The sequence below is a fragment of the Dreissena polymorpha genome, chromosome 11 (genome assembly GCF_020536995.1).
Source record: "Dreissena polymorpha isolate Duluth1 chromosome 11, UMN_Dpol_1.0, whole genome shotgun sequence".
NCBI classification, from domain to species: Eukaryota; Metazoa; Mollusca; class Bivalvia; order Myida; family Dreissenidae; genus Dreissena; species Dreissena polymorpha.
In genome coordinates this window covers 49656948-49670118 of record NC_068365.1, presented here as the reverse complement: position 1 = coordinate 49670118, position 13171 = coordinate 49656948, and the positions used below count along the sequence as shown (strand labels likewise).

Sequence of the window (13171 nt, the reverse complement as noted above, 5' to 3'; positions counted from 1 at the left end):
CTTGCTTCACTGTAGTCTACATTCCTCTATGTCCCTGTCATCTATTGATGTGGGAGGGTATAAAGCGATTTGCCTGATCATTCTTACATCCGTTCGATGTTTGTATGAGGTTAACCTAAAATGACAGAACTTAAAGCATCAATTATATTAATTGCCTTGTTCTTACCTCATTTCACCTCGACATTCTTGTACTTTTGGACTCATTCAGAAAGTCTGAATTCTGTGATATCCGTTAATAATTTGTTTCGTCTTACATGAAGACGGTTGCCTACAAAGCTTTGGTTCTTGCATGGATCTCATCTATGCACACGATCAATGCACCCACATCTACTGATTTTATTTTGACCTTTTATTTAATGCTTTCCGGTGGTTTATAGAGAAATATCAGTGAATTAAAACTGATAATTTCACTGTTTCAAACAGTGAAAATTATCAGTGAGAATTATCGATAATTTTCATTGTTTACTGTGAAATGACGTAATTTTTTTGACGAAATGACGTCATTTTCCCAGCGAAATTCTTTAGTTGAACACTATAACAATGTATATAAACTGTGAAAAAAAGCATAAAATAAAAAGAAAATTTGTTGGATTCAGTGGATTATCGATTTTAATTCACTCGTGATCATAGAAAATATATATTTTCACTCGTGGCTGCGCCACTCGTGAAAATATTATTTTCTATGATCACTCGTGAATTAAAATCGATAATCCACCGAATCCAACAAATATCCTCTATGACATTGCAGGTTTTTTTTTGGTCCGATTTTATAGCCGAAATTCGGCTATGTTCCCAATCCCAAAAAGTATACTTTTTTCCCAAAATGTGGCAAAAAATTCCCAATTTCCAAAAAAAAAAAAAAAAAAAAATTTTTTTTTTTTTTTTTTTTAGAAAGAAGTCTTATGTGTATTTTACCTCAATTTTAATTCAATTACATCTAACAAAGTATTATATGATTTTTTCTTTTAATTTGAATGATTATAAAGAGTAAAATCAAATTTAGTATTTCCCTAATCAGTGGACTTTTCGTGTGGAAAAAAAGGCTAATGAATTTATTTTCCCAATTTCATGAAAATACCGATAAAATTCCCAATTCCAAAGCCATGGGCTATCTTTCCAAAAAGTGGAAAAAAAAACCTTCATTGACCTGTCAAAAATGGATAAAAAAGATACTTGAATACTTTCACGCAATTCAACAAGATATGAAATGCTATGTGAGTTTGATCTTGTATATTTTCAGTCAATGCCTATTGCAATGATGTCAAATGTTTCAGGTATTACTTGAAGTGATTCATGAGGCCATGAAGATAAGGCTAGAACAGCTACAGAATCCCATTGGAGACCCATCATTTCTTAGTATCAGACAGGTAAAAAGGGGCAAGATTGCCTTGCTCTGGGAACATTGGGTTTAATGCATTTGTGTTAAGTGGCATAAATCAGCCTGTGCAGTCCGCAAGGTATTATGAGGGACGCCATTTTCCGCCTTAACTAGATTTTTGCAAAGAGTCTTCCTTGAAACAAAAAATACCATAAAAGCGGATTGTTGTCCGTGTTAAGCCTGTGCAGTCTGCACAGGCTAATATGTGACAACTCTTTATTCACATGGATGAAGCCTGGTTTTCTTAGATCGAGGCTCAAACTGAAATGAAAAGAAATTGACAATTTTCAACACATTCATGTTGAACTAATCAAGTGAAAAGACATGCTACTGTCTTGATATTTGCATGTCTAAATGTGTGCATTTTAAAAGCATAAATGGTTTGAGCGTGCACATTTCATATTTCATGATGTGTGAAACAGACACCAACACAAGGCGCAACACAAAATATAGCTATGAGCTTTTAAGCTTATACGAAAGCCCCATTCCATAATTTGTCACTTTCCTTAATAAGCAGCTGACATCTTTGTAATAATTCACAAATAAAAAGTTGCATCCTTGTGAAATAACCCAATATAAGCATTCAAATTGACACATTAACATTGACTACTTCCCAAAAAATCGAATGTTTATATTTTACATTTGTTAAATCAGATCATTACATATCCATCTAATGACACTTACTGCTGACGGTTATAAATTAAACTGGTCACTCACACAATTGTACATATATCATTACCTTAGACCTATGTATGCTTACATTCTTAAGTATTTCAAATAAATATACTTTTCCAATTTGACATATTTCATGACACTTTGTTGTTGATTGTAGGTTTGAAAGCGTCTTAGGATTTGATTTATGCTATGCATGTACAACTATTCAGTATCATCTTATTTATTTTTCAATTTCTATTATCAATTGTAAAACTGTTTGCGGCTGCTATGAAGCATTCTCAAAATTGTAAGTCTCAAATTTTAATTAAAGATTGAACTACAGATTATACAGACTTGATTTTTGTTGAGAAAGGACTTTCTTTAAACCAAACATTCTTTAAATGAGCTAAGTGTTGTTGCTGATAAGCCTCTGCTCACTGCACAGGCTAATCTAGAACAGCAATTTACTCATATGCTTTAAGCGCAATTTTCCCTCATTTCAGCTGATCATTGAGTGCAAGGACATGCTGGCCAAGGCGGTGATGGTGAAGCAGGACTACCAGTGCATGGTGCAGGCTGTGTTGGATGACGTGGAGGCCACTGCTGAGAACTCACCGCTCGACGTGGAGGGCTTTGATGATGACATGTCCAAAATGTTCAAGGTAATCTCTCCATATAAAACCAACCGTGGAAAACTCACAGTTCAACTTTTAGGGATTCAATTATGACATGACCAAAATGTTGAAGGTTATCCCACCATTTATAACCAACTATAGAGAGCTCACAGTTTGATGTTGAGGGCTTTATGATGACATGTCTAAAATGTCAAAGTAATTTATGTATTTAACCCACTCAGAAGCAAATTGAAAAAGGCTATATGCAAACAGCATAAAACCAGAATAGCCTGCGAGTAACTGACAATCTGTTCAGGTTTAGCACCATGTCTGCTGTTCATTAGTGCCTTAGGGTTGGAAATGAAGCCTTGTTAACTTGAATCCAGTGAGAAAAGTCAAAAATTGATTTTCTAAGGATTTGGAATGGTTCAAACTGCTTATCATGGTAAAGGGTTAAAATCCACTGCTGAGAAATCATTTCTTGACCATGAGGGTTTGAGTGATGACTTGTCCAAAATGTTCATGGTAAGTTCTATATTTATAGCCAACTGTAGAGAATTCACAGTTGGATTTTGAGGCTTTTGATGATGACATGTAAAAAACATTCAAGCTAATTTTGCTATTTAAAAAAACTGCTAAGACCTCACCACTTGTCCAAAATGATTTAGGTAATCTCTTCAATTTATAACCTACCGTAGAGCTCTCAGACAACCTGCCTCATATGTCCCTACGTCTGTTCCAGATGTACTTCCAGTACTTACAGAACTGGCTGTACCACCTGCAGAACCTGCCTGAGGCGTCCCGCACACTGAAGAACCCACTGGAGGAGGAGTGGAGCTTCACCAAGAAGATCTGTCCACACATCATAGGGGGAGAGGCAGAGGCCGGCAAACGCTTTAGGTAGCCACTCGGCTATAGTCATAGGTCTTTCTCAGTCAGATTACAGGGCTCCAGCTGGGTCTACATTTTCAATAGCTACATTTACGTTTGAATTGTTATTATTTTGAATATTTGAATGGTGATTATGAAGAAAACCTTAAATGGAAATGTATTGAGCCAATTTTTCTTATTTGTAGCGAAGCACAAGTCTTGGATGATTTTCTACTGCTCAATTACACATTTTGAAGCGTCTGTAGTCTCTTAGAAAATCAAATTAAATTAAACCCCTTGCTTTGAATGGATTCAAGCTAAAAATGAGTTATTTCTAAACCTAAGGTACTGATGAGCAGCAAACAGCGAAAAACCTGAACAGACTGGGAGTTACTCGCAGGCTGTTCTGGTTTTTGCTGGTTGCATAAAGCCATTTTCACTTTTTCTGAGCGGGAAAGTATTCGCCATGTTACTTGCAGCACGATGGCGATCAGTCTGCTGAATTCCATATCTGACTTCCTGGAGTCTGAGGTGGATGAGTGCACGACCTACATGTACGACATGACGTTCCACGAGCAGACCTCGTCATCTGAAGATAGCGAGCAAACTGAGGAAGATCATGATACCAGTGCCAGCAGGGCCAAATCCTCCAGTACTATAAGGTATGAGACCGTTATAAATGAGGGTCACTGGGTGTAATGCATGTGTGTAAAGTGTTATCCCAGATAAACCTGTGCAAACTGCACAAACTTATCAGAGAATCATAAACTTATCAGAGAAGATACTTTCCACTTTGATGGAATTTGTTGTTTACAAGGGAGTCTTTTGTAAACAAAATTCCAGTCTTGGGGGGGGAAAGTTGGCACATGCATAAATGCCCATTTTCCACGAGCTAGACGCAAATGATGTTTGTGGTTTAAATGCGAAACAAGTAAATAGGACATAATGTGATAAGCACTTTTTAATTGACATTGTCGCATTCACTTCTTGTCTTAGGTCTCTTTTTGTCAAAATAATTATGGGTATGGGTATAATCATGAAAATTAGCAGTTTTGTATTGAAATCCAGAATTTGTTGGAATATTACTTAAAGCAAAAAAAACAACAACAATACAAGTATGATAATTTGTCCAAGTCATAAACTAGTGTAGAGCTTTTGGGCTTATCTATAATATTTATTTTATCCACAGGATTCCTACTTCAGTTCAGATTGTTTATAGTCCCTCTCTGCCACTATCTCATCTCATCAAGATGATCTTTTGAAAATTGTTTTTATCCTATTAGGTCTTAACTTTATTGTATTATGAGTTCATCTGTTTGTATTGCAGGCGCACCTTTCAGATGTCTTGTAGAAGATTTCAGAATCTGTTTGTATTGCAGGCGCACCTTTCAGATGTCTTGTAGAAGATTTCAGAATCTGTTTGTATTGCAGGCGCACCTTTCAGATGTCTTGTAGAAGATTTCAGAATCTGTTTGTATTGCAGGCGCACCTTTCAGATGTCTTGTAGAAGATTTCAGAATCTGTTTGTATTGCAGGCGCACCTTTCAGATGTCTTGTAGAAGATTTCAGAATCTGTTTCGGGAAGCCAGGGAGAGAGCCTCAAAAGCCCTGGGCTTTGCAAAACTGTTAAGAAAGGTATGCAAATACTGTTAAGAAAGGTATGCAAAACTGTTAAGAATGGTATGCAAATACTGTTAAGAAAGGTATGCAAATACTGTTAAGAAAGGTATGCAAAAACTGTTAAGAAAGGTATGCAAAACTGTTAAGAAAGGTATGCAAAACTGTTAAGAAAGGTATGCAAATACTGTTAAGAAAGGTATGCAAATACTGTTAAGAAAGGTATGCAAAAACTGTTAAGAAAGGTATGCAAAACTGTTAAGAAAGGTATGCAAAACTGTTAAGAAAGGTATGCAAAGTAAAAAATGCATTCATGAACACATTTGAGCCTCACTATGGGTGAAATGGGGCTTAATGCATGTGTTAAAAAGGTGTCCCTGATTAGCCTGTGTGGAATGCACAGGCTTATCTGGCACAACACTACGCATATGCATTAAGCCCCATTTTTCCAGCGCGTTGGTAATTTAATTGCAGGAAAAAACTAATATGCTTTTATGGTTTTGCATGTAAAGAACTAAAAATGTGTGCTACTGCAATGAAACTTTGCATGCATATTCAGGTACTATTATTTCAACGCTTTAATGGTATTAAACTAACAGTTTGTAGCAGTCTTAAAAGACATCTCTTTAACTATATACTTTAAACTGTTTATCTGCTTATTTTTCAGGATCTTGAGATTGCGGCTGACTTCAACATTGCAGTTTCAATGGCAGAACTTCTACAGAAGCTTAAGGAGTCTGGGCACGTAAATGTATGTTAGATGCGTTTTTTAATTGAGTGGGATAAATCCAATTACTTTGTGGAAGGTTACATCATTAAGTTGTTAATTGACATCATAAGCTATATGTTTAATAAATTAATAAAAATTCAATATTTCGGTCATTTCTGAATCAGTTTTGTTATACCTTTATATAAGTTGCGTAATAAAGCTCAATTAATGTTTTGTTGGCAGTAATGAAGATTACAAACAGACTCGAAGGCTACAAAAGTTCTCCATCTCAAGCTTAGTTTTAACTTAATAATTTATAAAATTGACCAATCAGAACGCTTGTCATTGGAGCTTCAATTACAATTGGTTTAATGTTTAGAAGTAAGGTTCTGCTTCAGATCAGAATGTTTGAATTTGTCGGGCTTGTAGTTTAATATGTTAGCCTTGTTCTGGGAAATCTGGGCTTAATGCATGTGCTTAAAGTATCCTCCTAGATTACCATGTGCTGACAGGGACAACACTCCACTTTTATGGTATTTTTATGTCCCCCTTCGAAGAAGAGGGGGTATATTGCTTTGCACATGTCGGTCTGTCGGTAGGTCCGTCCACCAGATGGTTTCTGGATGATAACTCAAGAACGCTTGGGCCTAGGATCATGAAACTTCATAAGTACATTGATCATGACTCGCAGATGACCCCTATTGATTTTGATGTCACTAGGTCAAAGGTCGAGGTCACGGAGACCCGAAATAGTAAAATGGTTTCCGGATGATAACTCAAGAACGCTTAGGCCTAGGATCATGAAACTTGATAGGTAGATTGATCATGACTCGCAGATGACCCCTATTGATTTTCAGGTCACTAGGTCAAAGGTCAAGGTCACTGTGACCCGAAATAGTAAAATGGTTTCTGGATGATAACTCAAGAATGCTTATGCCTAGGATCATGAAACTTCGTAGGTAGATTGATAATGGCTGGCAGATGACCCCTATTGATTTTCAGGTCACTAGGTCAAAGGTCAAGGTCACGGTGACCCGAAATAGTAAAATGGTTTCCTGATGATAAATCAAGAACGCTTATGCCTAGGATCATGAAACGTCATAGGTACATTGATCATGACTCGCAGATGACCACTATTGATTTTCAGGTCACTAGGTCAAAGGTCAAGGTCACGGTGACCCAAAATAGTAAAATGGTTTCCGGATGATAACTCAAGAACGCTTATGCCTAGGATCATGAAACTTGATAGGTAGATTGATCTTGACTGGCAGATAATCCCTATTGATTTTCAGGTCACTAGGTCAAAGGTCAAGGTCACGATGACCCGAAATAGTAAAATGGTTTCCGGATGATAACTCAAGAACGCTTGTGCCTAGGATCATGCAACTTCATAGATACATTGATCATGACTCGTAGATGACCCCTATTGATTTTCAGGTTACTAGGTCAAAGGTCAAGGTCACAGTGAACCAAAGCAGTAAAATGGTTTCCTGATGATAACTCAAGTTCGCTTATGCCTAGGATCATGAAACTTCATAGGTACATTGATCATGACTCGAAGATGACCCCTGTTGATTTTAAGGTCACTAGGCCAAAGGTCAAGGTCATGGTGACCTTAAATAGTAAAATGGTTTCCGGATGATAACTCAAGAACGCTTATACCTAGGTTCATGAAACTTCATAGGTATATTGATCATGACTCTCAGATGACCCCTATTGATTATCAGGTCACTAGGTCAAAGGTCAAGGTCACAGTGCCAAAAAACGTTTTCACACAATGGCTGTCAAGGTCACGGTGACTCAACTTAGAAAAATGGTTTCCGGATGATGACTCCAGAATTCTTACGCCTAGGATCATGAAACTTCATAGGTACATTGATCATGACTCGCAGATGAAATAATGATGAAACATGACCAGGATGTTTGTCTGGACAATATCTAGGTCAAGTTTGACATTTGGTAAAGATTGAATGAACCGACTCCTCTCAGGTGAGCTAACTAGGGCCATCTTGGCCCTTTTGTTTTTTTTTTGGTTACCATAGCAACCACAATTTTTGACGTGTGCTGCACCGGTGAAACCGGTAGGGAACAAAAAGATTAGAATTGTTTGTTTTCAAGGAACATGATACCAGGTTTAACACCAGTGCTCCAGCAGGGCCTTAGTGGATTGGTGCAGCACACTGCAGCCACAAGGTCCCACCCTGAACCCCTCCGTGCCTCTTTTTTGATCTGATCACATTATTATGCTTGAAACTGTATATTTGTATTGCAAAGAATTAATTAAATTGTCAAAGTGAAACTACATTAATGAGTGATCTAAGCAATGTTTTAACTGATTATACATGCAATATGGAATATTAAGATAAAGAACAGGCAATTTTATGCCCCCTTGCGAAGAAAAGGGGGTATATAGTTTTCGCACTGTCCGTCTGTCTGTCACACTTTTCGTGTCCGCTCTCTAATTCAAATAGTTTTCATCCGATCTTTACGAACTTGGTCAGTTGTTTCTTAATGATATGTTGGTTGAGTTCAAAGGTGGTTCCGATCCGTTGAAAAACGTGGCTGCCAGTGGGCGGTGCAGTTTTCCTTATTTGGCTATAGAGAAACCATGTAAACACTCTGGAAGTCACAATTTTTGCTCAATCATCATGAAAGTTGGTCAAAACATTTGTTTTATTGATTTCTCAGACGAGTTTGTAAATGGTCCAAATCGGTGAAAAAATATGGCCGCCTGTGGGCGGGGCATTTTTCTCTATATGAATATAGTGAAAACATGTCAACACTCTAGAAGTCACATTTTTTGCCCAATTTACATGAAATTTGGTCAGAACATTTGTTTCCTTAATACGAGAGTTGAGTTGGAAAATGGTTCCGGTCAGTTGAATAACATGGCTGCCGGGGGGGGGGGGGGGCAGTTTTCTTATGTTTATATAGTATCTTCTCGATGGGTCAATAAACATGGCTGCCAGGGGGGTGGGGCAGTTTTCCTTATGTGACTATATAGAGAGAAACCTTGTGATCGAACACTATAGAAGTCACATATTTTGCCTAATCATCGTGAAATTTAGTCCATACATTTGTTTTATTGATTTCTTGGACAAGTTGGAAAATGGCTCAGATAGGTGAAACACACTTTTAAGCTCACCTGATTGCTCAGGTGAGGTTTTAGGATTGGTCTTTGTCTGCTGTCCGTTCGTCCACATTGGTTTGTAAACACTCTAGCATTCACCTTTCTCAAGCATTCTTTATCAAAATTGCTGAAAAATCTCAGTCAAGTTTGATGATGAGCAAAATCACATAATTAATGCCATAATTATTGCCCTTAGATTGGTAAGGGGGGTCAACTCAAAATATAGGTCACCATTTCAAATCTCACAAAAACACTCCCTACGCCAAAGTTTTGGTTCAATAATGATGAAACTTGACCAGGATGTTTGTCTGGTCAATATCTAGGTCAAGTTTGACATTAGGTAAAGATTGAATGAACCGACTCCACTCAGGTGAGCGAATTAAGGCCATCGTGACCCTCTTGTTTTACATGATATAATTATCATTTCTTTCCTGTACTAATTTGTGAATGGTTGGGTTCATAACATACCTATGTCCATAGATACATGATGAACTCTTGCTATGATCTCTTTGATAAACCACAGGCCTTGGTTGTCAGTTATGACTGACTTGGTCATTTTTGACTGTCTACATGCCCCTGCCAGTTGGACCTGCCAAATGATAAATATAAATTTTATTTCAAAGCAGGGGGGGGGGGGGGCATTGTGTTTCTTACGAACATATCTCTTGTTAGCTTGATGTCCGGCGTCCGTATGTGCGTGCGTGTGTGCATGTGTCCGTCAACAATTTGTTTGTGTACACAGTAGAGGTTACAGTTTTCATTCAATCTTTATGAAATTTGGTCAGAATGTTTATCTTGATGAAATCTGGGTTTGGATTGTATTTTGGTCATCTGGGGTAAAAAAACTAGGTCACTAGGTAAAAAACTAGGTCAATTAATAGAAAAATCTTGTGTAGACAATAGAGGTCGCAGTTTTCATCCAATCTTTATGAAATTTGGTAAGAATGTTTATCTTCATGAAATCTGGCTTGGGAATATATTTGGGTCATCTGGGGTCATAAACTAGGTCACTAGGTCAAATAATAGAAAAACCTTGTGTAGACAATAGAGATCACAGTTTTCATCCAATCTTTATGAAATTTGGTCAGAATGTTTATCTTGATGAAAGCTGGGTTGGGATTGTATTTGGGTCATCTGAGGTCAAAAACTAGGTCACTAGGTCAAATAATAGAAAAACCGTCAACAATTTGTTTGTGTAGACAGTAGAGGTCACAGTTTTCATCCAATCTTTATGAAATTTGGTCAGAATGTTTATCTTGATGAAATCTGGGTTGGGATTGTATTTGGGTTATCAGGGTTCAAAAACTAGGTTCCTAGGTCAAAAACTAGGTTACTAGGTGAAATAATAGAAAAACCTTGTATAGTCAATAGAGGTCGCAGTTTTCATCCAATCTTTATGAAATTTGGTCAGGATGTTTATCTTGATGAAATCTGGGTTGGGATTGTATTTGGGTCAACTTGGGTAAAAAACTAGGTCACTAGGTCAAATAATAGAAAAACTTTGTGTAGACAATAGAGGTCACAGTTTTCATCCAATCTTTATGAAATTTGGTCAGAATGTTTGTCTTGGTGATATCTGGGTTGGGATTGTATTTTGGTCATCTGGGGTAAAAAACTAGGTTACTAGGTCAAATAATAGAAAAACCTTGTGCTGACAATATAGGTCACAGTTTTCATCCAATCTTTATAAAATTTGATCAGAATGTTTATCTTGATGAAATCCGTGTTGGTATTGTATTTGGGTCACATGGGGTCAAAAACTAGGTCAATAGGTCAAATATTAGAAAAACCTTGTGTAGACAATAGAGGTCACAGTTTTCATCCAATCTTTATTAAATTAGGTCAGAATGTTTATCTTGATGAAAACTGGGTTGGGATTGTATTTGGTTAGTCAGATGAGCGATTCAGGGCCATCATGGCCGTCTTGTTTTTTTAAACATTCCACCGGAATAATATGAGGGTGCTTGCTCTATTGCTCTTATTGCACCCTGTCCTTTTCTGAATTATGAAACTCATAGCATTTTGCACATCTTTGAAAACATCAACCAAAGTATATAAGCATGATACAATTTTGCTCTTTCAAAACTCCAATGCAGGTAGTGCCTCAGATCAGCATGATGCGTACGGAGTACCTGATGTTCATCCCGTCCACCATCGCGGACCAGCGCCACCACATCATCCAGCTGCTCAACGTCACCTGCGGCAGAGAGGACGTGTCTGGAAACACGGACTTCAGTAACCGGGACAACCTGCCTGCCTACCTGCTGATGGTGCGCTGTGGGTCTCGTGCTGAGTGTCCGCAATGGGAGGGTCCACACATCGACGTAGAGCCTACTGCAGAAACAGCCATCGCTTTGTCACATATCAGGGTAGGTGTGTTTTTTAGTGTGGATTTGTTTGCATATTAGGGTAGGTTTGTTTTTAGGTTGTATATTCTGTCACATATAAGGGTAGGCTTGTTTTAAGGCTCTGTCGCATATAAGTGTAGGGTTGTTTTAAGCCTCTGTCGCATATAAGGGTAGGTTTGTTTTTAACCTTTGTCACATACAAGGGTAGTTTTGTTTTTAACCTCTGTCGCATATAAAGGTAGGTTTGTTTTTAACCTCTGTCGCATATAAGGGTAGGTTTGTTTTCACCTCTGTCTTATAAAAGGGAAGGTTTGTTTTCACCTCTGTCTTATTTAAGGGTAGGTTTGTTTTCACCTCTGTCTTATATAAGGTTAGGTTTGTTTTTAACCTCTATTGCATATTAAGGTAGGTTTATTTTCACCTCTGTCTCATATAAGGGAAGGTTTGTTTCTAACCTCTATTGCATATTAAGGTAGGTTTATTTTCACCTCTGTCTTATATAAGGGTAGGTTTGTGCAGACTGCACTGGCGTATCTGGGACAACTCTTTACGCACAAGCATTAAGGCTAGTTTTCATTGAACTATGCTCATTTTTTCCCCTCATTCCAGGTTGAGTCCCTGCTGCTGGTTGTGATCCACTCGTCCCAGCTGGCCTCACAGAGGAAGGAGTTTGAGACCATGATGGGCGGCGCCGTGGAACTGGTCAATGAGCAGACCTCCTGCCACCAGATGATTGTAGAATCTCTGCACGATCTCAAGGTTGGCATTGCAGTTAAAAAGATATGTTTTGATCTGGGAAAATGAGGCTTAATGCATGTGGGTTAATTGTCTTCCCAGATCAGATTAGCCATTGCACACAGGCTAAGTAGAGACACAAATTTCAGCCTTTAGAGAATTTATTTTTGAGTAAGTCTCTTCTAGACGAAAATCTAGTCCAACAGAAAAGTGTCAACCATAATTAGTCTGTTTGGATTGCACATGCAAATCTGTGAAAATAATTTACACTCAGTCTTTAAGTCCTGCAACTCATATGAATTGTTTGGAAATTCTTAAACTAAATGCCGCTACAGTTTTTGAGCTTTATACATTATTTGTTTATGAAATGTAAATTTACATTTTCACTGTAGTAATAGAAAAGTACCCCTTGCATTAATTTCAAAGTATTAATTTATGTACGCCATTTGCATATATTTACATTCCTCTTGAAGGAGCTAGCTGGGTAATGAACCCACATACTGACCCACAGGTATTGACCCTTATGGTTCAACTCTTGAAGTTTAATGGTTTTCCCTGAAATATATTATGGTATGATAATGGTTGAAAGACAATTTTAGCTTTGATTACATATTTGAACATTTGCTTAAAGACCCAAAATCTGTTGTTCAAATTAACACTTTGTGCCTAACCCTATATATTGTAATCAGGGATCTGTGCCTAACCCTATATATTGTAATCAGGGATCATATTAATTTCGGTTTTATCAGTCCTAGACCGATTGGGGTCATGAAAGACCGACTGAAAATCCCAAACAGTCGGTCCGATTCTGTTTCCGAGTGTTTGCTATTAAAATTCCCATGTCACAAAATCGATTACACAGTGTACATGCTAACACAACCTACTGACATTCTTATCTCGATTAGGTGTGATAAACCATTCGCTGCAGTCTCTAATTTGGTCAGGACCGGTTTATTGCATGTCAGACCAAGAATCAAAAACTTGTGAACAGCGGATTAAAGGCGCATCCGAAAAGACGCGTCTGAATGCACACGCTGTAACGAAACAAAACATGCCGATACATTTTCCACCAGCTTAATAGTCCGTTAATATAATTATGAATGAAAGTCGCGGATC

At 37.7% G+C, this 13171-nt stretch overlaps 1 protein-coding gene across 1 annotated transcript in view; it reads left to right on the top strand.

Annotated features, from left to right (window-relative positions):
• LOC127850929 (mitogen-activated protein kinase kinase kinase 4-like) overlaps positions 1-13171 on the top strand; it is a 54734-nt gene that overhangs the window by 25830 nt on the left and 15733 nt on the right. Inside the window, exons 4-11 of the mRNA XM_052384332.1 lie at positions 1275-1367; positions 2536-2694; positions 3389-3546; positions 3996-4178; positions 5052-5151; positions 5801-5884; positions 11069-11341; positions 11930-12079. Coding sequence (XP_052240292.1) covers positions 1275-1367; positions 2536-2694; positions 3389-3546; positions 3996-4178; positions 5052-5151; positions 5801-5884; positions 11069-11341; positions 11930-12079 — 1200 coding nt within the window. The remainder of the gene's footprint in view (positions 1-1274; positions 1368-2535; positions 2695-3388; positions 3547-3995; positions 4179-5051; positions 5152-5800; positions 5885-11068; positions 11342-11929; positions 12080-13171) is intronic.